The sequence below is a fragment of the Leptodactylus fuscus genome, chromosome 4, assembly GCF_031893055.1.
Source record: "Leptodactylus fuscus isolate aLepFus1 chromosome 4, aLepFus1.hap2, whole genome shotgun sequence".
Classification (NCBI taxonomy): domain Eukaryota; kingdom Metazoa; phylum Chordata; class Amphibia; order Anura; family Leptodactylidae; genus Leptodactylus; species Leptodactylus fuscus.
The window spans coordinates 57,833,194-57,859,127 of NC_134268.1; the positions used below are offsets into that span (position 1 = coordinate 57,833,194).

The window sequence follows — 25,934 nt, forward strand, 5'->3', positions numbered from 1 at the left end:
GTAGCAAGAAATGAGGGTATTTGTATTCCCAATATACTCTTTGAATTCCCAGTCAGACAATGGCACTGTATACCAGTAGTAAAAATTGTGGGTGCACGTAACCCCAATATATTCTTTGAATTACCAGTCAGAAACTGGCACTATATGGCAGTAGCAAGAAATGAGGGTATTTATAACCCCAATATATTCTTTGAATTCCCAGTCAGACAATGGCACTGTATACCAGTAGTAAAAATTGTGGGTGCACGTAACCCCAATATATTCTTTGAATTCCCAGTCAGAAACTGGCACTATATGGCAGTAGCAAGAAATGAGGGTATTTGTATTCCCAATATACTCTTTGAATTCCCAGTCAGACAATGGCACTGTATACCAGTAGTAAAAATTGTGGGTGCACGTAACCCCAATATATTCTTTGAATTACCAGTCAGAAACTGGCACTATATGGCAGTAGCAAGAAATGAGGGTATTTATAACCCCAATATATTCTTTGAATTCCCAGTCAGACAATGGCACTGTATACCAGTAGTAAAAATTGTGGGTGCACGTAACCCCAATATATTCTTTGAATTACCAGTCAGAAACTGGCACTATATGGCAGTAGCAAGAAATGAGGGTATTTGTATTCCCAATATACTCTTTGAATTCCCAGTCAGACAATGGCACTGTATACCAGTAGTAAAAATTGTGGGTGCACGTAACCCCAATATATTCTTTGAATTACCAGTCAGAAACTGGCACTATATGGCAGTAGCAAGAAATGAGGGTATTTATAACCCCAATATATTCTTTGAATTCCCAGTCAGACAATGGCACTGTATACCAGTAGTAAAAATTGTGGGTGCACGTAACCCCAATATATTCTTTGAATTCCCAGTCAGAAACTGGCACTATATGGCAGTAGCAAGAAATGAGGGTATTTGTATTCCCAATATACTCTTTGAATTCCCAGTCAGACAATGGCACTGTATACCAGTAGTAAAAATTGTGGGTGCACGTAACCCCAATATATTCTTTGAATTACCAGTCAGAAACTGGCACTATATGGCAGTAGCAAGAAATGAGGGTATTTATAACCCCAATATATTCTTTGAATTCCCAGTCAGACAATGGCACTGTATACCAGTAGTAAAAATTGTGGGTGCACGTAACCCCAATATATTCTTTGAATTACCAGTCAGAAACTGGCACTATATGGCAGTAGCAAGAAATGAGGGTATTTGTATTCCCAATATACTCTTTGAATTCCCAGTCAGACAATGGCACTGTATACCAGTAGTAAAAATTGTGGGTGCACGTAACCCCAATATATTCTTTGAATTACCAGTCAGAAACTGGCACTATATGGCAGTAGCAAGAAATGAGGGTATTTGTATTCCCAATATACTCTTTGAATTCCCAGTCAAACAATGGCACTGTATACCAGTAGTAAAAATTGTGGGTGCACGTAACCCCAATATATTCTTTGAATTACCAGTCAGAAACTGGCACTATATGGCAGTAGCAAGAAATGAGGGTATTTATAACCCCAATATATTCTTTGAATTCCCAGTCAGACAATGGCACTGTATACCAGTAGTAAAAATTGTGGGTGCACGTAACCCCAATATATTCTTTGAATTACCAGTCAGAAACTGGCACTATATGGCAGTAGCAAGAAATGAGGGTATTTGTATTCCCAATATACTCTTTGAATTCCCAGTCAGACAATGGCACTGTATACCAGTAGTAAAAATTGTGGGTGCACGTAACCCCAATATATTCTTTGAATTACCAGTCAGAAACTGGCACTATATGGCAGTAGCAAGAAATGAGGGTATTTATAACCCCAATATATTCTTTGAATTCCCAGTCAGACAATGGCACTGTATACCAGTAGTAAAAATTGTGGGTGCACGTAACCCCAATATATTCTTTGAATTCCCAGTCAGACACTGGCACTATATGGCAGTAGCAAGAAATGAGGGTATTTGTATTCCCAATATATTCTTTGAATTCCCAGTCAGACAATGGCACTGTATACCAGTAGTAAAAATTGTGGGTGCACGTAACCCCAATATATTCTTTGAATTCCCAGTCAGACACTGGCACTATATGGCAGTAGCAAGAAATGAGGGTATTTGTATTCCCAATATACTCTTTGAATTCCCAGTCAGACAATGGCACTGTATACCAGTAGTAAAAATTGTGGGTGCACGTAACCCCAATATATTCTTTGAATTACCAGTCAGAAACTGGCACTATATGGCAGTAGCAAGAAATGAGGGTATTTATAACCCCAATATATTCTTTGAATTCCCAGTCAGACAATGGCACTGTATACCAGTAGTAAAAATTGTGGGTGCACGTAACCCCAATATATTCTTTGAATTCCCAGTCAGAAACTGGCACTATATGGCAGTAGCAAGAAATGAGGGTATTTGTATTCCCAATATACTCTTTGAATTCCCAGTCAGACAATGGCACTGTATACCAGTAGTAAAAATTGTGGGTGCACGTAACCCCAATATATTCTTTGAATTACCAGTCAGAAACTGGCACTATATGGCAGTAGCAAGAAATGAGGGTATTTATAACCCCAATATATTCTTTGAATTCCCAGTCAGACAATGGCACTGTATACCAGTAGTAAAAATTGTGGGTGCACGTAACCCCAATATATTCTTTGAATTACCAGTCAGAAACTGGCACTATATGGCAGTAGCAAGAAATGAGGGTATTTGTATTCCCAATATACTCTTTGAATTCCCAGTCAGACAATGGCACTGTATACCAGTAGTAAAAATTGTGGGTGCACGTAACCCCAATATATTCTTTGAATTACCAGTCAGAAACTGGCACTATATGGCAGTAGCAAGAAATGAGGGTATTTATAACCCCAATATATTCTTTGAATTCCCAGTCAGACAATGGCACTGTATACCAGTAGTAAAAATTGTGGGTGCACGTAACCCCAATATATTCTTTGAATTCCCAGTCAGAAACTGGCACTATATGGCAGTAGCAAGAAATGAGGGTATTTGTATTCCCAATATACTCTTTGAATTCCCAGTCAGACAATGGCACTGTATACCAGTAGTAAAAATTGTGGGTGCACGTAACCCCAATATATTCTTTGAATTACCAGTCAGAAACTGGCACTATATGGCAGTAGCAAGAAATGAGGGTATTTATAACCCCAATATATTCTTTGAATTCCCAGTCAGACAATGGCACTGTATACCAGTAGTAAAAATTGTGGGTGCACGTAACCCCAATATATTCTTTGAATTACCAGTCAGAAACTGGCACTATATGGCAGTAGCAAGAAATGAGGGTATTTGTATTCCCAATATACTCTTTGAATTCCCAGTCAGACAATGGCACTGTATACCAGTAGTAAAAATTGTGGGTGCACGTAACCCCAATATATTCTTTGAATTACCAGTCAGAAACTGGCACTATATGGCAGTAGCAAGAAATGAGGGTATTTGTATTCCCAATATACTCTTTGAATTCCCAGTCAAACAATGGCACTGTATACCAGTAGTAAAAATTGTGGGTGCACGTAACCCCAATATATTCTTTGAATTACCAGTCAGAAACTGGCACTATATGGCAGTAGCAAGAAATGAGGGTATTTATAACCCCAATATATTCTTTGAATTCCCAGTCAGACAATGGCACTGTATACCAGTAGTAAAAATTGTGGGTGCACGTAACCCCAATATATTCTTTGAATTACCAGTCAGAAACTGGCACTATATGGCAGTAGCAAGAAATGAGGGTATTTGTATTCCCAATATACTCTTTGAATTCCCAGTCAGACAATGGCACTGTATACCAGTAGTAAAAATTGTGGGTGCACGTAACCCCAATATATTCTTTGAATTACCAGTCAGAAACTGGCACTATATGGCAGTAGCAAGAAATGAGGGTATTTATAACCCCAATATATTCTTTGAATTCCCAGTCAGACAATGGCACTGTATACCAGTAGTAAAAATTGTGGGTGCACGTAACCCCAATATATTCTTTGAATTCCCAGTCAGACACTGGCACTATATGGCAGTAGCAAGAAATGAGGGTATTTGTATTCCCAATATATTCTTTGAATTCCCAGTCAGACAATGGCACTGTATACCAGTAGTAAAAATTGTGGGTGCACGTAACCCCAATATATTCTTTGAATTCCCAGTCAGACACTGGCACTATATGGCAGTAGCAAGAAATGAGGGTATTTGTATTCCCAATATATTCTTTGAATTCCCAGTCAGACAATGGCACTGTATACCAGTAGTAAAAATTGTGGGTGCACGTAACCCCAATATATTCTTTGAATTCCCAGTCAGACACTGGCACTATATGGCAGTAGCAAGAAATGAGGGTATTTGTATTCCCAATATATTCTTTGAATTCCCAGTCAGACAATGGCACTGTATACCAGTAGTAAAAATTGTGGGTGTATATAGCCCCAATTCTATTGCTAGGGGACTTGCAGGGTATTTCTGGGGTGAAGGTGGGGGGGCACACCGTTGGAACGGGTATCGGGGTATATATCGGGTATACGGGAATACACTGACAGTGTATTCCATTCAGGATCCTGGGAAAGCTGGGTTGCGGCGATTGAGCCCGTCAGTGCCACGTTACACTGACAAGCTTCTCCCTGGAATTTAGCTCTTACAAGAGCTGTTGGTTGTCTTCTCCTTCCTATCCTAGCCTGTCCCTGCCTACCCAGAATCTAAGCCCTAGCTAGCTGGACGGAAACCTCCGTCCTCGGTGAATTGCAAGCTCAGAATGACGCGAACCTGGGCGGCGCTGTTCTTTTAAATTAGAGGTCACATGTATTCGGCAGCCAATGGGTTTTGCCTACTTTTTTCAACGTCACCGGTGTCGTAGTTCCTGTCCCACCTACCCTGCGCTGTTATTGGAGCAAAAAAGGCGCCAGGGAAGGTGGGAGGGGAATCGAGTAATGGCGCACTTTACCACGCGGTGTTCGATTCGATTCGAACATGCCGAACAGCCTAATATCCGATCGAACATGAGTTCGATAGAACACTGTTCGCTCATCTCTATTAAGGGGATAAAAAAAAGGTAATGGAAAATTCATCACTGCTTTCCTAGAAATACATGTCTACATGTTGTACTATGTAACTTCATGTTATCATCCTTTATCAATCATAGTCCCTTAACTTGCTTGAGGCAAAAAACGATGCAATTTTCTGTCCTAGAATTAAAGTCTTCAGTTAGTGGTGAATAAATTTCTTCCGACAAGAAGTTTTACATTGAACGCCACTGACTTCATTAGGTTTACATCTCTTGTGATGCGTCTCACAAACTCTGACAGCAGATAAGCAACTGCCTTCAACTGACCATTTAACATCTAAATATAACCCTGTGATTTCCACACTTCATATGGGGACACGGAACAATCCGAGATACAGAGACCGCGCTACAATAACTTCCTTTCTTTCCTAAGTACTAATGAAAGTATTAATCTAAAACAGCAAGACATCCAGAACTGTATAATATTAGGCAGGGGAATGAAATTAAAATTCTTGTAGACATATGACACTCTTGTAGGAAAATGGTATAAATGTCAAAATAATTGGATTCGCAGCTTTGTCTCTGCCCCACGCAATAACGCAATAGTGATATTAAACTGACAATCCAGTCACCTCGAAAGAAAAATATTTCCTGTTATTTACATTAGAGGTTGAGACAAGTCTAAGTTCTCCGAGAAACTCCGTTAACCTTGTGCTGACAAGTATATATTACTCTCTGTAAGAGGCATTATCTTCAAATAACAAAGTTCCAAAGTCAGGAAGAAAAAGACGATAAAAAAGTTAGATCGTGTAATTGAATTGAAATTGAAAGAATGAGGTGTAGCTAAATGGGGAAACCAAGACCTACAGGAAAGAGATTGGGTAAATTCAAGCAACCCCTTCATCTATCTCAGGGGTGGCCAGAAAATTGTCAACCAATGTGTGGGATGGTCAACAGAAAGCTGTAATGGACCAAGTAGTCATGAATGGTACAAAATTGGTAAGACTCCAGATCCCCCGATACTGGCAACTGTCTATATATCACGTAGTCTGTCCGGTCCACTGAGTTCACATGAAGCATTAGATGCTGCTGTAATCTGAATGTAGAAGTGGATAAAGCATAAGATTAGTGTACTAGAGCCAAGAAATAGCAGAGAGGAGACAGCAGTAAACTGGCATGGAAGATTTTTGATTGTGGAGACCACCAAAGTGATTGCTGGCAAAGGATATGCAACGTAGAAATCCTAAAGAAGTAAAATTCTATAAAGCCATCTAGATACAGCTATCCTGTCTTTGAGACATGACTAAGAATTTTAGCCTACTCAGAATCTTCTCTAAAAGGAAGAGATGCCCATCATTAGACATCTGTCTCAGAAATTTTCCACATGAATAAAGGGCATTCCCCCAAGAGCTATTTCAGAACCTCTCAACCAGCTCCATGCTCTGATCTGTGGAGACCACCACAGTGATTACTGGGGAAGGGAATGCAATGTAGCTTTTCCAAAGAACAACCAAAATTCTCTCTGTGAAGCCACCTAGATACACGTACCCTGCAAGCTAATGGCAGATACGTTAAAAAGTCTTTGGGACATGACTAAGGATTTTAGCTAACCCGGAGCCTCATCCAAAAGAAAGACACAACCATCACTAGACATCTGTTTCAAGAATTTCCCCAACCAGAAACATATCTCCACAAGAGTCTGTCAAAAACCTCCCAACCAGCCAACCAGCACCAGGCTCTGACCCGAGGAAGGATTATAACTGTAACATAATACCAGCTGTCTACAGAGGAGTGCCTTCCTTTTGGATGACAGCCAAGCACCAAACCAAAATCACCAACAGGCAATGATCAAGAGCAGTACATCTAAATAAATAACTTCAAGAAACTCACCATGTACCAGTCACTGCAAAGGGACTACACTATGGCCACATACCTGGAAAAAATACCCTACTCCAAGCACAAACAGACCCTGAGCCGGTACACACTGAGTGCCCACAGCCTAGAGATAGAAACGGGGTGGCACAGGCAGACGTACAAGCCACAGGAAAACAGACTGTGTCAACACTGTGACCAAGAGGCCTTAGAAGACAAGGCCCACTTCCTGCTACACTGCAAACAAATACTCAGCTGTGAGGGCCGTCTACTTCCAAAGACTCTCTGCTCACATCCCAGACTTCACATCTGCAGACGAGAAGAGGAAACTCTACATCCTACTGGGAGAAGCGGAGTCCACTGTGTCTACCTGCCAACCAACTGAGGGGAAGATGAAACCCCAAGAACTATTATACCCCAAATCATTCACCCACCCACCCTACGCCCGCCCATAACCACCACATGTCCATTGTCCACCTGCCACCAAACGTCTAGAACGACAAGACCTCAGACTATTGTACCCCAAAACATTGCAGTCTGTTATTGAATATACTTGAATAAAGTGACATATCTGATGTGTTCCATTATACAATTATGTGAAATAAATGGAAACTACTTCCACAAGCAGATATCTGCATGGAGTGCTGTGTCATTTCTTCTTTATTGGAATATTAGTCATAGACTTCAGTCTATTGACAGATCCGTGAAAACAAAAACAGGACATGTTGTTAAAACAGATTGCCAAAAAAAAAAAAAAAAAATGGACATGGTGAAATCAATAAGAGGATTCATCTGATTCCTAACGCTGGAAAAGTGGTTTAAAATAGTCAAAAATCAGTGATTTGCGACTACTGATGCCACTTGAGACTTTCCAAAAGTTATGGGATATATTTGCACCTCAGCATCTAATTCCTGATGGTGGAGACTTCAGCATTTAGATCCATGTGAGTGAATAAATGTTTGTGGTGGGAAAACATATTCGAGGACTCTCAATGTAATCATCAAAATTACTATAAAGTAACAACAACTGCAGAATAATAATTGTTCTTATTGATATTTAGTTTGTGCACAATGTGCTCTGTTCTGACAAAAAATGTTGCTCACTCAATGACAAGGCATAGCAGACGAATGGCGGTGTCACATTTTATTAGCAGCCATCATAGCACTTTAGATCAATGGAGTGAAATTAGACTTATAAAACATCAATCAGTGAAGAATGTAATTGTAAATCCTAGAGAAAAAATGACATCCACATCCCACAGTACACTGTGTACAGAACATTGCTAATAGCATTTTGCCTAATCTCCCAGGAGTTCTTAATATCAGGAATAAGTAGTATTATAGTACATCATGCAAATAACTTATTGATACAGTGGACCTAACCTATCAATCATGGCCTCTGTATGCACTGACTACTCCCTCCTCTGACAAGGAATTGGCCTAAATCTGCATAACATTTGCAAAACTTCCACATGTGAAAGGGGTTCTTACAGCCCCATTCACATGCTCTAGATAGAACGACTGTGCAATAATGGCCACTGCTCAGTTCAGTTACATATTTTTCTTTGACTCTGTGGTGGATTTGTCATTGCCAGGTTTCCATCGTATTTAGCTGTTATACGGTTCTTTAGGTCAGATCAGCCAAATCAGCGACACGCACACGTAGACAGATGGCTGGGGATGGCACAAGATGGGTACTGTTTCTTACTGACCTTACCTTCGGGCAATGCTCCATGGTATAAAGTATGAAAATTAGCTCAAGCCACAGACAAACCTCTGTGGACAGCACTGACTCAAGGTGCTCTGTTATGTATAAGGCATTTCATCTAGCTCTGCTCGGTACTGATGAGAGGCAAGCACACTGAAATTGTACTGTCTACAGATGGAGATTTCTGGTTTGACTGGAAGATGATAATTTGATATTATCTACATACTTTTGCTTGAAAATTAAAGAGTTTTCTGGGTTAAAAATGTTGTTTTTTTTTTAAATGTCTGTTGGTGCTATTAATGAGTTAATAAATGCACCCTATCCTTTAGTCCTTTAGCCATGTTTTGAGTGATTTCTGGGTTCCTCTGGAAGCTCCTGGTATCTCCTGCATTTGTTTACGGCTTCTGCTTCCTGCTATGTAAATTCCTCACTAACCCCTCTCACCTTACTCCCCCTTACTTCCTCTCTCTCTCCCTCCCACATACCCCTCCCTGTCTCTCTAGTAAGGTTGAGCTGATCTTGAAATTTCAGGATCGTTTTTAAAATTCGATTTCCGATCATTTTCCATTCAAACCCGATCCCAATGCAAGTCAATGGGATTTGTTTTAATAATCGAAGATCGGATTTTAAAAATGATCCCGTTCACTACACAGCGTGGAGTCCAAAAATTTTTCAATTTTTGGACTCCACACTGTGTAGTGATTAAAAAAAAATCCCCCAGCTACTAAGCCCCCCTGGTGTCCGCTTACCTGCGCAGATCCACTGCCGCTCCTCGTTCTTCTCGGTCTGGTCCTCTCTCACTGACATGCCTTCAGAGCGCCGTGTGCGCCCCCACCTCCCTAAACTAGTGTTAGAGATGATGGGAGTAGGCGGGGCTTGTTGTGGCTTAGGAGAGTGTGGGCGGGGAGACGTGAGTGCATCACTCACGTCTCCCCTCCCAGTACCCGCCCACACTCTCCTAAGCCACAAGCCCCGCCTTCTCCCAGCATCTCTAACACTAGTCTAGGGAGGCAGGGGCGCGCATGGTGCTCTGAAGGTATGTCAATGAGAGAGAAGAGGAGCAAGAAGAACGGGGAGCGGCAGCACTTCTGTGTGAGTAAGTTGAGTGAAATTCGTGAGTAGATAGATACTATCTACTCTTCAGTTTCCTCCCTGAATTGTCAATTCTTCCCTGCTGTGCCATATACTAGGCTTTGCTACATCTCACATGACTGCACCAGGGATGTGAGTAACTATACATTTTTGATCAATTATGTCATTTAGAAAGTAGGCAAGGGGAGGGTGTTTAGATTAATGTAGGGATTTCCAGTTATCCCAGACAACCCCTTTAAGTCTCCATACACCACTGTGTATCTATGATAAGATAAATACTCCTCATTCACAAAGTCTATTGTATTATTAATTCATTTAATTATTATGCTTACTTATATAGCGCCATCATATTCCGCAGCACTTTACAGATATAGTCAGTCACTGTTCCATATAGGGCTCACAATCTACATCCCTTATCAGTATGTCTTTGGTGTGTGGGAGAAAGCTGGAGTACCCGGAGGAAACCCACACATACAGGAGAACATACAAACTCCTTGCAGATGTTGCCCTTGGCAAGATTTGAACCTAGGACTCCAACGCTACAAGGCTGCAGTGCTAACCACTGAACCACTGTGCTGCCCATATTGTGCAAACTAGTATTGCTTTTGCCTAGTTGAGGAGCAGTTTGGATACGTATGGCTCTTTGCAATGCAATGTTAGCAACAGGCGATACAGACACTCTCCAGACTTTCTCTTTGAATCTGGCATTCCCTGGCTGTGCGGATGGTGTGTGTTGTTACACTATGAATACACTGTCGCCCACAAGCCACTTCATATCTCTCTGCCACTTTTGTTCTATATATTGAAGTTATATTGTAGTATTGCATTATTAAATATCATTGTTAATTTATTTATATTACAATGTGTGTTATATTGTATCATTATTTGACATACCTGCTACATGGAAACAGAACGTGGTGACTATTTCCAGCTTCTGTATATTGTATAATGACTTTATCTAAGAACCAGCCATTTCCTGCATTACAAACAATAAAACATAGTGTTAATTTTTAGCAACACTTCTCCTGAATGCTTCACTTCAGTTATAGTATAAGGGTCCTTTCATACTACTTCATTTCAGGCTGCAACAAGCAAAAACCAAGATAGAATAAGTTGATCGGAGCTCATCTAAAGGGCCTTTAAGACATTAAGGGATCCATTCATGATATACAGTGTGTATTTTTGTCAATAGCACATCCCCTATTTACATGAGCTCTAGAAACTTCCATGATTGGGCTCCACATCCGACCCTGCAGTCATGTGACCGCCAGGGGCCAGTAAGTGCATGAGCTGCTGGGTCCTAGATGATCAGCTCTGCAGTAGGACACTGAATCCTCTTATGACATTATGGACACAATGCCTCAAAAAAAAAAAAAAAAAAAAAAAAAAAAAAAAAGACACAATAAAAATAAGTGTTACCTATGTAAAAAATTACTGTAAAGGAGAGGGAAAATTATTTGCTATTTAAAAAGAACATGAACAATGTGAAAACAGACAAATGTCCCCTGCTTTTTTGTTTACATTTACTCAAGTATTGAGATTAGAAAAAAACATAGAAAAATAAAATAAATGTTACTAGAATAACCCAAAGGAAATATGTTATAGTATCCAGGGAAAGAAGAGATAAACAGTGGCATACAGTGGGGCAAAAAAGTATTTAGTCAGTCACCAATAGTGCAAGTTCCACCACTTAAAAAGATGAGAGGCGTCTGTAATTTACATCATAGGTAGACCTCAACTATGAGAGACAAAATGAGAAAACAAATCCAGAAAATCACATTGTCTGATTTTGTAAGAATTTATTTGTAAATTATGGTGGAAAATAAGTATTTGGTCACCTACAAACAATCAAGATTTCTGGCTCTCACAGACCTGTAACTTCTTCTTTAAGAGTCTCCTCTTTCCTCCACTCATTACCTGTAGTAATGGCACCTGTTTAAACTTGTTATCAGTATAAAAAGACACCTGTGCACACCCTCAAACAGTCAGACTCCAAACTCCACTATGGTGAAGACCAAAGAGCTGTCAAAGGACACCAGAAACAAAATTGTAGCCCTGCACCAGGTTGGGAAGACTGAATCTGCAATAGGCAACCAGCTTGGATTGAAGAAATCAACTGTGGGAGCAATAATTAGAAAATGGAAGACATACAAGACCACTGATAATCTCCCTCGATCTGGGGCTCCACGCAAAATCTCACCCCGTGGGGTCAAAATGATCACAAGAACGGTTAGCAAAAATCCCAGAACCATGCGGGGGGACCTAGTGAATGAACTGCAGAGAGCTGGGACCAATGTAACAAAGCCTATCATCAGTAACACACTACGCCGCCAGGGACTCAGATCCTGCAGTGCCAGACGTGTCCCACTGCTTAAGCCAGTACATGTCCGGGCCCGTCTGAAGTTTGCTAGAGAGCATTTGGATGATCCAGAAGAGTATTGGGAGAATGTCCTATGGTCTGATGAAACCAAACTGGAACTGTTTGGTAGAAACACAACTTTTCGTGTTTGGAGGAAAAAGAATACTGAGTTGCATCCATCAAACACCATACCTACTGTAAAGCATGGGGGTGGAAACATCATGCTTTGGGGCTGTTTCTCTGCAAAGGGGCCAGGACGACTGATCCGGGTACATGAAAGAATGAATGGGGCCATGTATCGTGAGATTTTGAGTGCAAACCTCCTTCCATCAGCAAGGGCATTGAAGATGAAATGTGGCTGGGTCTTTCAACATGACAATGATCCAAAGCACACTGCCAGGGCAACGAAGGAGTGGCTTTGTAAGAAGCATTTCAAGGTCCTGGAGTGGCCTAGCCAGTCTCCAGATCTCAACCCTATAGAAAACCTTTGGAGGGAGTTGAAAGTCCGTGTTGCCAAGCGACAGCCCCAAAACATCACTGCCCTAGAGGAGATCTGTATGGAGGAATGGGCCAACATACCAACAACAGTGTGTGCCAACCTTGTGAAGACTTACAGAAAACGTTTGACCTCTGTCATTGCCAACAAAGGATATATAACAAAGTATTGAGATGAAATTTTGTTACTGACCAAATACTTATTTTCCACCATAATTTGCAAATAAATTCTTACAAAATCAGACAATGTGATTTTCTGGATTTGTTTTCTCATTTTGTCTCTCATAGTTGAGGTCTACCTATGATGTAAATTACAGACGCCTCTCATCTTTTTAAGTGGTGGAACTTGCACTATTGGTGACTGACTAAATACTTTTTTGCCCCACTGTACAACCAGACTTCAGTGTTTTTTTAGGGCTCTTTCACACTGAGTTTTTTGGGACCATATTTTGACGCGGAATCCGCCTCAAAATCCAGCTCCATAAATGGCTCCCATTGACTTCAATGGGAGCTGCTTGTGTTTTTTTTCCGCTAGCTATTAACGAAAAAAAAGAAACAAGCTGCCCTATCTTGCCGCGGATTCCGCAGCGCGAGGCTCCCTCCCGATTAGGCTATTCTTTGGGCCTAATGGAATGGAAGGTCATAACTGGATGCCGGTGCGCTGTACCCACATGCCATCGCGGTTAGCCACGCGGAAGTGTTCACACGCGGAATTCCGCTGTGTGAACATAACCTTATTGAGATTACATAAAACAGGCATATCACACACTGGACTGGTGGTCAGACTAGGAATCACAAGACACAATTGTTGATAATGAAAGTCTTCAAAGGCTTGAACTGCTGGTGAGTTAGAATTATATGTACAAAAAACTATGCAATGGAGTTCTATATTAAAGTAGTTATCCAAATTCTAAAATCCCCTGACATTCCTTCTGTGCCCCGTTACTCTGCTAATAACTGGGGATCAACAGATTTAACAAATAAGCAATAGTTATTTTTTTACTGTTACCAATTTTCTTCAGATTTTAGACAACCTTTTCACTTCCTATTGTACCATTTACAGTCATGGCCAAAAGTTTTGAGAATGACACAAATATTATATTTTCACATGATCTGCTGCCCTCTGGTTTTTATGTGTTTTTTGTCAGGTGTTTTTATCACATACAGAAATATAATTGCAATCATATTATGAGTAACAAAAGCTTATAGTGACAGTTAGAATAAGTTAATGCAGCAAGTCAATATTTGCAGTGTTGACCCTTCTTCTTCAGAACCTCTGCAATTCTCCCTGGCATGCTCTCAATCAACTTCTGGACCAAATCCTGACTGATAGCAGTCCATTCTTGCACAATCAATGCTTGCATTTTGTTAGAATTTGTAGGTTTTTGTTTGTCCACTCGTCTCTTGATGATTGACCACAAGTTCTCAATGGGATTAAGATCTGGGGAGTTTCCAGGCCATGGACCCAAAATCTCTATGTTTTGTTCTCTGAGCCATTTAGTTATCACCTTTGCTTTATGGCAAGGTGCTCCATCATGCTGGAAAAGGCATTGTTGGTCACCAAACTGCTCTTGGACGGTTGGGAGAAGTTGATCTTGGAGGACATTCTGGTACCATTCTTTATTAATGGCTGTGTTTTTAGACAAGACTGTGAGAGAGCCGATTCCCTTGGCTGAGAAGCAACCCCACACATGAATGGTTTCAGGATGCTTTACAGTTGGCATGAGACAAGACTGGTGGTAGCGCTCACTTCGTCTTCTCCGAATAAGCTGTTTTCCAGATGTCCCAAACAATCGAAAAGGGGATTCATCAGAGAAAATGACTTTACCCCAGTCCTCAGCAGTCCACTCCCTGTACCTTTTGCAGAATATCAGTCTGTCCCTGCTGTTTTTTCTGGAGAGAAGTGGCTTCTTCGCTGCCCTCCTTGAGACCAGGCCTTGCTCCAAGTGTTCTGTCCCCACATGAGGCGAATGAAGATGTGGCAGGTGGATAGGGGCTGGGAGAGGTCCTACCTTCGTTTCCTCAATGCAGGGCAGACAGGACCATGTTGCTCAGCGTCCAGAGAGATGATGCACATCAGGAATGGTGAAGTTCAGGCTTGTTTATTTGGAAGACTGGACATACAGCATGTGATAGTAATGCAGCACTTCTCCAGGAATACAGGTGTAACAAGCAGGATGGTACAGCAAGTGTGAGCAACTACTCATAAGTGTAGTTTGTGATAAGTGAGTGTGAGTATGTGTGGTCGAAAACTGATGCCTTCTGCTGCTCAGTCCAAGGGTGTCTCTCCCAGAGAAAATGGAGACTAATGATAAGTGAAAACAGGAAACAGTTACCCTTGAACCAGGAAGTGAAGGCATGTACAGAATTAATTAACTACAGGCTGTCATACAGAAAAAGGACAGCAGGTGGCAGCAAGGTTTACAAAGAATACAATCTATGTGTGAACGGTATGATTATATCTAGATGAAACAGCACACCAAGAGTCTCCGCCTCACAGTGTGTGCAGATGCACTCACACCTGCCTGCTGCCATTCCTGAGCAAGCTCTGCACTGCTGGTAGCCCGATCCCGCAGCTGAAACACTTTTAAGAGATGGTTCTGGCGCTTGCTGGTCTTTCTTGGGTGCCCTGGAGCCTTTTTGCCAACAATGGAAGCTCTCTCCTTGAAGTTCTTGATGATGCGATAGATTGATGACTGAGGTGCAATCTTTCTAGCTGCGATACTCTTCCCTGTTAGGCCATTTTTGTGCAGTGCAATGATGACTGCACATGTTTCTTTAGAGATATCCATGGTTAACAGAAGAGAAACAATGATGCCAAGCACCAGCCTCCTTTTAAAGTGTCCAGTGGTGTCATTCTTACTTAATCATGACAGATTGATCTCCAGCCCTGTCCTCATCAACACCCACACCTGTGTTAATGGAGCAATCACTGAAACAATGTTAGCTGGCCCTATTAAGGCAGGGCTGCAATGATGTTGAAATGTGTTTTGGGGGATAATGTTCATTTTCTAGACAAATATTGACTTTGCAAGTAATTGCTGTTAAGCTGATCACTCTTTATAACATTCTGGAGTATATGCAAATTGCCATTAGAAAAACTGAAGCAGTAGACTTTGTAAAAAAATAATATTCGTATCATTCTCAAAACTTTTGGCCATGACTGTATATTAATTTATACAAAGATGACAGTTGTATACTGTACCAGTTTTACTTCCATCACAGCTGATCTTGATTTTCTGCAATGTCCCCAGTGAAACTGCTTGGATACAAAATATATCAACCTAGAAAATAAATTGCTCTGTATGAAACTAGTTAATAAATTAGAAAACTATTTTATATTCTGTATTACACAAAATACAAAACTGGGTTGCAAAGAGATCACTATAAAATCTGTAAGTAGGAAACACTTGCTAATATCTCACTATACAAACAATATACAGCTGATCATTGTAGATCTAGATTATGGCATTCTGGACACAATTCCTTAGATAATAGAGCCTTTTATTTTTAGAAGATGCTAAAAATGTTTTACCTGCTCTTTCTGGAATTTCACGGTTTGGAACTTGGATTTATGTAACTTCCGTTTCCCAGAATCCCCTCTGGTCCCAAAAACATGAATATAAACATTGGAATCAGCATCGGCATCAGATAAGGTGCCCGTGTATACCTGGATTTCATAGTCCAGCACTAAGAACAAATAGATGAATGATATCTTTTTAATAAAATTTATGTAAACCACATAAGCTCAACAACTGGTGGTGGAACCTATCATCAAACGAGAATACAGATAATAAAATATTACTGTAACGCTTTTTATTAAAACTACATAAGACAACATTACATATCAGATGTTATAGATATGACAATGACCTCTGTACGTCAAGACCTTCCTAACAATGACCATGGCATATAGAAAGAGGCTCTCTGAATACTAAGCCCGTTAGTACTTCTTAAAAGAACTAAAACATACAATGGCACAGCAGAAATTCTCAATGTCAGAGTACCAGGAAAATATTCTCACATAATAAGGATAGGGAGATTGACTGGAAACCATATACATACCAATAAATTCATAGATAATTAGATAGAGAGCTAAATAGATGTATATGGACATACAGAGTGTATAAAAATAGAACGTATAGAATCTTGTGCTGGATCTTAAAGGCATGGACCCTGCTCTAGCATAAAAGGTATACATGGTGTTGTCCTGGAAATACATTCTTTACTTAGAGAGAGAGAAAGATACAGAGATAGATGATAGATAGATAGATAGATAGATAGATAGATAGATAGATAGATAGATAGAAAGATAGATAGATAGATAGATAGATAGATAGATAGATAGATAGATTTAAAAAAATGCAGAACTCTAGAGCAGCACTATATAGAAAAGCCCGAAAAGGGCAGAGGGTGCAAGTCCAAAATAGGTCTGGCACACAAACCCTTATAACCATAAAAATGGACAGCACTCCAATAAGGTGTAAACAATAGTTGCTGTGGGTTTATTCCATGCAACGTTTTGGTCCTAGTTGCAATAGACCTTTCTCAAGATAGACAGATAGATAGATAGATAGATAGATAGATAGATAGATAGATAGATAATAAATTAAGAGTCATCAATAGATAATTAGATAGATGCTTTGGAAATATACATAGGCTTACAGATCAGATGAATAGATAGATAATTATAATTGATTAGATTAAAAGAGAGATATACATAGATTTACATATACATTTTTTTGATAGAGCGATACATACAGATGGTATGATAAATAATTAGTTAGATAGATAGATAGATAGATAGATAGATAGATAGATAGATAGATGATAGATATAGACAAATTAGAAATAAAACATTTAAATGTGGACTTTATTCCATTTTCCTGCGGTGTTTCCTAAGAAGCGTCGTATTCTTTGAGTTCAGAAGATATGTTAATAGAAGATGGATTGGTATTTGGCTCAGTACTTTGAAACGTCTCAGAAGATGACATAATGTCAACATCAAGTCTGCATGTAATATATGCTGAGAAGAACATGTGATGAAATGGACTTACTTAGGATCAGAAATAAAACCTGTGATATACCGCACACAGTAATTACTCTTCAAAATAAATGTTGTACATCAAATGGAAGACTTCAGCTCTTAATAAGAAGCGTGTGTGACAGCAAGACATCATTCTCCTAGTGTAAGAGGCGCTGCAGACAGGCTTTATGAAACATGAAAGGTATTAATACATCCTCTCTCCTTCATTCTGCTAGGCCCTCGCAATAAAAATGCCACAAGTACTGCAGACACTTACATCGCTTGTTCACTATAGCCTTAGAGGGAATGTGTCATAACATAAACCTACAACAGCCGGGATATTCTGCTTATACACAATCTACATTTTTAATGTTGAAATAAAAACAAAAGCTCGCCCATTTATTCCCTTGCCATTATAGCAGCACTGAGCTGGTGGTCCCTGCTAGTCTCATATTACTTCTGTACATGCTACCTACCTACATATATGTCCTCCACAAGCCCCTTACTCATAGCACAGTGCTATGAGTAAGGGGCTTCGCCCTTGAAACGTGTAAGCAGTGCAATATGTGGTTTTTTTCATTTTCTCCGTTATGTTTTGTAAATTCACTTGTTATTTTTTGTCATTTTCAGTCCTCAGTGGATATGTTTTTGATATTTTTTATAATTTTTTGGGAGTTTCTTTTGCATTGCTAGAACTTTTTTGTTTTTCTGCTGTTTGTTCGCTCTTGGCCGAGGGTTTTTTCCTGCAAGTGTGAATCTCCCATGTGATTTGTGATACTGATTCACTGAGCTGTGAGGCATTTTTGCTTTAATATTTCTCTTACTTTTATGTAAAGAAACCTTATTCTACAGCTCAAACGCAGAATGTAGCTATATATATACAGGTGTGTCCCTCCATATGCTTCCTCTCGGCGAGACATGTCCAGATATACAGTATTTATCATGGAATGATCAACTTTTCTAAACATGATCTAGTGATATTCCGTCACAAAACAACGTCATACATGGGCCTACATATCGGAAGCCAATGGTTGTGTTCTGCCATGCAACTTGTTTGGTCTTGGGTTTGACATCAGGTTGCAATATTCTATTGAATTGTGATATTTGTGATATATGACCCATTCATAGTGCTTCCTGTCCACCGCTATAGCTTCTAGCACCCAGACAAAAAGCATACTGTAGGCCATTGGAGATCTCCTTTAAGGGTCAACTAACTTGTATGTTTATTTCTTGGTGTTCTATAGAGATGGGCGAAACTCTTGAATATTCAATAAATATTCTCAAGGTTCGGCCCTCCAGTTCTCGCTTCAGGCCAAACTTGTTTGGCACAAACCAGAAATGCTATTACTGTACCCTGAGTGTCCTCAGACTCCAAAGTATAATGAGTGGAGGCCCAGGGAAGGTGGCTAAATAAAGTTATTGTTGCCTCACCTTTTCTGGCCATCCTTGTGGCATCCTGCAGTTCCCTGACGTCCTTTTCAGGCCTCTTCCGGTCTGTGGCTGATGTCTCACTCCCAGGGGTTTTCAATGAGGCCGTGATTGGGCCTCCGTCATTATATGTTTATGATCTGGGTCAGAGCGTTAGAGCGACCCCATGTGTTCGCTGAGGTTGTGTGACAGCAGACTCAGGCCAGAAGAGGATACCCAGGGATGGCTGACTACTCAGGATAGGTAAAGCAAAGTGGGTATAATGGTCTATTTTTGATCACCTCCCCTGGACCTCCATTTATTATACTCTTTGGTTTAAGGAGACCCCAGAGTATAATATTGTTTCATGGGTGATGAACTGCAAAAGTTTCTGGTTTGGAAAATTTGGGTCTAATCTGGGTCTATCTGAATCGGGTTGCTCATCCTTACTAATGGTAACATTTTAACATCTTAGATGAGGTTGGATGAAGACACAGGGCCATCAAGTCCACCCTATAAAAATATAGTGCTGTTCCAGAAGAGAGCAAAAAACTGCATGGGGCTGATACTACATACTAAATGTGTTCCCTTTCTAGAATGAAACTTAGGCCTCAGTTAAACTATTAATTAGACTATTAATCCATCAACATCAATGATCCATGGATTCCTTAAGCCTCCATTCGGTAGGCAGTATTATAAAATAAGAACAGAATTATTGAGGATACATACCCTCTAACGTATCATGAGCATCTGTTGGCAGAGGAAGCTCTTTCCATGTGTCTCCATCATCAAGTTCCTCACTAAGCCATTGATTTACAGGTAGGTCAAAATCTTGGTTAGATGACAAATCATACAGTCTGACCTCCTCTAGATACCAGTCTGGATTGTCCCCTGAATTGTCATGCCCAATGCGGATTTTATACGGTTTGTGCAAGTTCTTTAAATTAATCTGCAAAGAAATATACAAGTGTTCTCAGTATTACCACGGGTACACCGGATATTACCCAAACCTGGTCAGCCATTCCAAAGATATAAGCCTTTTAAAGTGTTGGTTAAATTTTAGACATTTTTTCATAAATCAATAGTGAGGGTGAAAAGAGCAAACTTTGCAGTATACAGTACTTCACTACAGAAAGTGCCTGTGTCTTTAAGTATGTCTCCTGTCTTTACTTCTTATCTGATTGACTCAGTCTGTACAGAGTAGAACAGTTTACAATGGGCTCTATGGAGAAGTCTTTGTGTTTTGGGTTCCGTGCTGGGCGGCAAACCCAAAAATAATGGTTGCTCCGGTAGGTGTGGCCCCTCCCTTAGTGCATCAAACAACTTATTTGCATATTAAATAAAAGTTGTGTTTGTCGGCAGCAGGATCGCACATTGACACAAGTAGGATTTGTTGAATTTGCCATTAACTTGCCCTACAACAGCATATAAGTGGTTTAGAAGCGATATTAGTGGTGATGGACTCCCTTTAATGGAACACTAAAAACTATATTTAATTTTTGAACCACATCAGTGGTATTTTTGCTTTTCAACTTGCCAAGGAACAGAATTACAACAGGGGTGTAGTTATAGGAACAGCAGAGGTAGCATTTGGTACCAGACCATTGTCCCAAAGGTCCCTTAAGGGGCCACATAAAATATGCCACTATTCTACATGACACAGTTTAGGTACGGGACCCATTACAAATTTTACTTTGGGGCACAGGAGCTTCAAACTACACCTCTAAATGACAAAATATGTTAAAAACAACAACAATGAATACGTCTTCGGCTGTAACACAATATTTTACTATACGTAGATTTCATATACATGGAAAATGGTGTTCATTAGTAAATACACACGCTCATTCTGATAATACTGACAAAAGAACAGAAAATGAAATGATCCCTAAACACTATTTAATATCGATGTTCCGCTAAATAACCAGTTAATGGATTAGAATATAGGATAAACAGAGCAAATCCATTGATGTTGCTAATAGACTCCCACAGGAATTGCTTGTCTATATCTATTAGCTGTCATCTTAGGGTACCGATTCTTTATGAAACCATTTTGCTTTGAATATTGCTTTTATAATCCTACATTTTTCCTTGTAAATACAGATATTTTTATTCTTTTAGAAAAAAAAAAAAACATTAATGAGGGCCTGTCAGCTCTCCTGACATGCCTTCTTTAGTAAGTGAATACTTGTGTTCCCATAAAACAACAATTCTGCGGCTTCTTTTTTTTTTTTTTTTTTTTTTAAATAACTCTGAGTTGTGCTGTTTTTTTGTTATTCGTGTACATAGGAACATAGTACGGTTGAAAGGAGACTTATATCCATTAAGTCTATCCAGAGTATGGGCAAGGACATAACTGAAGGAAATAAGTATTCTATACCTCTCCATAAGCATCAATGCTATTTTGCTGTAAGAAAGCATCTAAGTTGTGACCAACTCCTGGGGTAGGCTACTCCACTGATTCACAGCGATGAAGATTAAAGGGATTCTACCATTTAAACACTTTTTTTTGTCGTTCACATGTCGGAATAGCCTTAAGAAAGGCTATTCGTCTCCTCAGTGAAAAATCCGGTTTTTGTCAGTATGTAAATGAGTTCTCTCACAGCACTGGGGGCGGGCCCCAGTGCTCAAACAGCAATCTTCTTTATCTGGAACGGGGTCTTCACCGCGTCTTCTTCTGGTGGTGTCTTCTAACTTCTAGGCCTCAGGCCTAGGGCAAGCTGACTGCGCATGCCTGCCGGCCACGAGAAAGTGGCCGCTTCCAATACTGTGGAAGTGGACATTTTTCTTGTGGCCGCGAGCATGCACAGTCGGCTTGCCCTAGGCCTAGAAGTTAGAAGACACCACCAGAAGAAGACATGATGAAGACCTCATTCCAGAAGAAGATAGAGGCAGCGCTGGAGAGTTCTCTGGCAGCATTGGGGACGCCCCTAATGCTGTTTGAGCGCTGGGGCCTGTCCCCAGTGCTGCGAGAGAATTCATTCACATACCGACAAAAAAACGGATTTTTCCCCAAACGGCGGGACGGAGACGACTTATAAAGGTAGGAGAAGAATAGCCTTTCTTAAAGAAAAAGTGTTTAAATGGTAGAATCCCTTTAAACCTTTTTCACCCAGACAGAGGGAATATCCACTTGTCTTTTGAGTGGATTTTGCATGGAAAAACTGTTCCCCATATTTACATTGTTACATGTTAGGGAACGTTCACAATACCGTCGGTGCCCGACAGGTAGTGTCCGCTCCTAGTGTCCGCTCAAAATCTGCTAATGTCCGTGACAGATTTTGAGCAGACACTAGGAGCGGACACTACCTGTCGGACACCGACGGTAGTGTGAACGCCCCCTTACAGTGAAAGTGTATAGTCAGTCATAGTAAAATATTAGTAAAGAATGTATACATTCAATGAAGTAATTACTAAATAAATACTGCAGTATTATCTATTCACATTCATAAGTGAATGCGAACTTCTACCAAAATCTACTTTAAGCCGGGGGCCCCATGTGGTGTAAAACACAAAACATTGTGTAGCGTAAACTGTGGCATTTTACAGTCCTTGCAAAGAGGTTGGGATTCTAGGGACTCCCATCCACACACTGCGGAAAAATATGAACAGCGAACGCACACAAATCGACAGGGGAAAACTCTACAGACTTTCTGTGAAAAGCGCTGCGGTTAAAAACACGTGATACGTTGCCACCACTACAGTTTTTCCCTCAGTGCATTTACATCAGGCCTTAGCCTTACACTGGTAACGCCATGGGAAAAATTGTGGCATTTTATGGATTACGCAAAATCACGGGCGCAAAATAACGCGGCGTATACACTCCTGACTCCCATTGAAATGAATGAGAGTATTTTGAGCGCGTCATCTGGTGTATACGTGCCAGATCACGCTCAACGTTACATCGTGTGAACTTACCCTTAATGTGACCACTGCCTACTTTTGAAGTCAACGTTAAATAACCAATCGCAGAAGGCACGTGTCATCAGCCATCTGGGTGCACTCATCATTGTGGAAGGCACGATGGATCAACACAAGTATGCATCTATCCTTGCGGACCATGTTCACCCCTACATGCAAATTGTTTTTCCTCAGGATGACGGCATCTACCAGCAGGACAATGCGATGTGTCATAAAGCTCGCAGTGTACGTGTGTGGTTCGAGTAGCACCAGGAGGACTTTACCGTACTCCCTTGGCCAGTAAATTCCCCGGACTTGAACCCAATCGAGAATTTGTGGGACCACCTCGATCAGGTTGTTCGAGGCATGGATGCTCAACAGCGTAACCTAGCGCAGCTGGCCACGGCACTGGAGTTGGCATGGCTCAACATCCCAGTGACCACCATCACAACATCCCAAAGGTGGTAATTGTGGATTTTGACAGGTGGTCACATTAATGTGACTGGACTGTGTAATTATTATTAGCATAAGATTTTTATTTTTTTTTAATAATAATAAAATCATTAAATCTCCGAACAACCACTTCCGGCTTCCATAGGCTATATATGTCTGGCGGACACTATCTTGTTCTTGTACCGGAACGTCCTTACAATTTTAAGCAGTTGCACAAAAAATAAAGCCATATGTCTCCCCGAAAAACAAAAATTAGTTAAATAACTGAAACGATAAAAATGCTATAGCCCTCCAAACCATACTCCAAAAAACATACTAAAAAAAAACGGAAAATGTGTAATGAAGTGGTTAATAATCTTTCTGAGCGGGGCTATTCATTATAAGGCACACTGTATGGAGCGATCTAGGAAAGCTATGTGTATTCTATTCATTGAAAACATCACTTCTAAATGTGTTGCGTTTGGAAACAGCGTCTAATGCATCAGGGGTGATGAGCAGTGATAGAGACAGCAACGAAAATACAAAGGAAGAACCTCCTAAGGGGATCACGTCCTAAGTGACTGCATTGGCAGCCATAGCTGAAGCCGCACATAAAAATAACAGCATACAGTAAATGAAGTCAGTCTTCTCAATTACTTTCCTGAAAGATCTCATTTCAGGCAATGTGTTAAATCTGATCTTGTTTTTTACTGGAGCTGGTTGAATTCCAGTGCGTTATCTGGCATAGCATTAAACTATCCCCTTAGGTGAAAAGATATAAATATATAGAAATCCAGCAATGATCTTTAGGGGAAAAAATCATACAAGTGTTCATATATTTATCTTACATATGCATTGTAGATGAATACTACACATTACAAATACAATGAAACATGGGTAGCCACAATGGAAACAAATGTACTTCAGAAATGTCACTATTACCTTACCTGAAGCTACATTCATATGACAATGAATACTGGCATGTTTTGTTTTTTTTTGACAGACGTCACACGACAACATTGATTTTGCTGTCAGTGAATGGGGCTATTGTCAATGTAGAATGTGAGACCCATATATAGCTCACAATGTACATTTTTTCCTATCAGTATGTCTTTGTAGAATGGGAGAAAATCCACGTAAACACAGGGAGAACATACAAACTCCTTGCAGATGTTGCCCTTGGCAGGATTCAAACCCAGGACTTCAGCACTGCAAGGCTGCAGTGTTAACCACTGAGCCACTGTGTTAACCCAAGACCATGTCCTATTTTCGGCCATTTTCACGGAAATGTATGTATGGGGGATTCGTGAAAATGGATGCCCCTCAGGTGCAAGATGGCCATGAAAAATGGATGTTTTTTTACAGGTGTTTTACACTTTGGTCATCTAGCCTTAGTTAGCAATAATCATCTAAGAGATCTATTATCTGAGTTTGTATAAAATGACTAAATGTATGTTTATCCCAAATGCAGGATTGGCATTACGTGAGGGGTGGGGGTAAACTGGGCACTTGTCCAAGGTCCCAAGCTCAATAGGGGCCCCCCTGCTTCTGCACCACTATTCAACTGCCTGTCCATGGAGCCAAGAGAGTCTAAAAAGTAGTTAACTCTATAAGGCATTGTGTCTTAGCTCCTCCCTTGCTTTAGAAGGCGCAGTCCCCTCAGCCTCCTCCAACATACAGTCTCATGCTCAACAATCCTATCACTTGCCTTCCATCCTGCAGTCCCACAAGACAGTCCTCACTGCTTTCTGTTCTTCCTCTATAGAGCACAGCACTAAGATGGAAGAGTACCTGCCCTCCTTGGAGAGGCCCCGCCCCTTCCCGTGACATCACACTTACCTGGGGCAGCTCCATCTAGACATGGCGGAGCAGGCAGGGACACAGTGGTGAGGCAGGGGGCTGTCTACTCCTGCTTCACCACTGTAGTCAACTCATCTGTGTCTTCTCCGAACATAGATGAGTTGAATCCGGGGCATACCTCTTGCCGACCGGGACTGTGGGACACAACCCTAAATCCGGAACTGTCTTGCAGAATCGGGATGGTTGGGAGGTATGAGTATGTGATGCCTGTAGTGCTGGGTGGGTATGATGGTTGTTGGAAAGTTCAGGGCAGGAGTTAACTATTTGCATTAAAAACTTTTTAAGGTTAAGTTCACACTTGGTTTTTTGGACCGGAACCGTACCGGTCCAAAATACAGTAGCTGCGAGTGGATGCCGGTGCACATAGTGGATAAGACCATGAATGCAGGAACTTTCTATGCTCTCGGTTACAGAATATAGAAAGTTCCTGCGTTCATGGCCGTATCCATTGGCAACTGATGATTATGCAAAATCTTCAAAAATGCTAATTTTCTGTTAAATTATTGTGTACAGTTTTAAATATGGTTATGTTTATGCATAAACACTAGTAGGTGAACCTCAAGACTTACTGTACATTCACATTTTTCCTGGAAATAGACTGATCTCTCAAACCTATAATCTCTTAGGCTGATTCACACATTGCAGATTGTATTTGTTATATCAGTTGTGAAAACCACATTGAAATTTCACCACAAAGGACAATGTTAGGCCTTATGTACATGAGCATGGAGAAAAGGTCAGTGAAATATGGAGGCAAG

General features: G+C 40.6%; 1 protein-coding gene across 1 annotated transcript in view; it reads right to left on the reverse strand.

Moving 5' to 3' along the window:
- RP1 (RP1 axonemal microtubule associated) overlaps nt 1–25,934 on the reverse strand; it is a 370,941-nt gene that overhangs the window by 188,249 nt on the left and 156,758 nt on the right. The window contains exons 26-29 of the mRNA XM_075270496.1: nt 19,714–19,933; nt 16,087–16,241; nt 15,757–15,835; nt 10,592–10,673 (exon numbers count right to left, since the gene is read on the reverse strand). Of these exons, the coding sequence (XP_075126597.1) occupies nt 10,592–10,673; nt 15,757–15,835; nt 16,087–16,241; nt 19,714–19,933 (536 nt within the window). The remainder of the gene's footprint in view (nt 1–10,591; nt 10,674–15,756; nt 15,836–16,086; nt 16,242–19,713; nt 19,934–25,934) is intronic.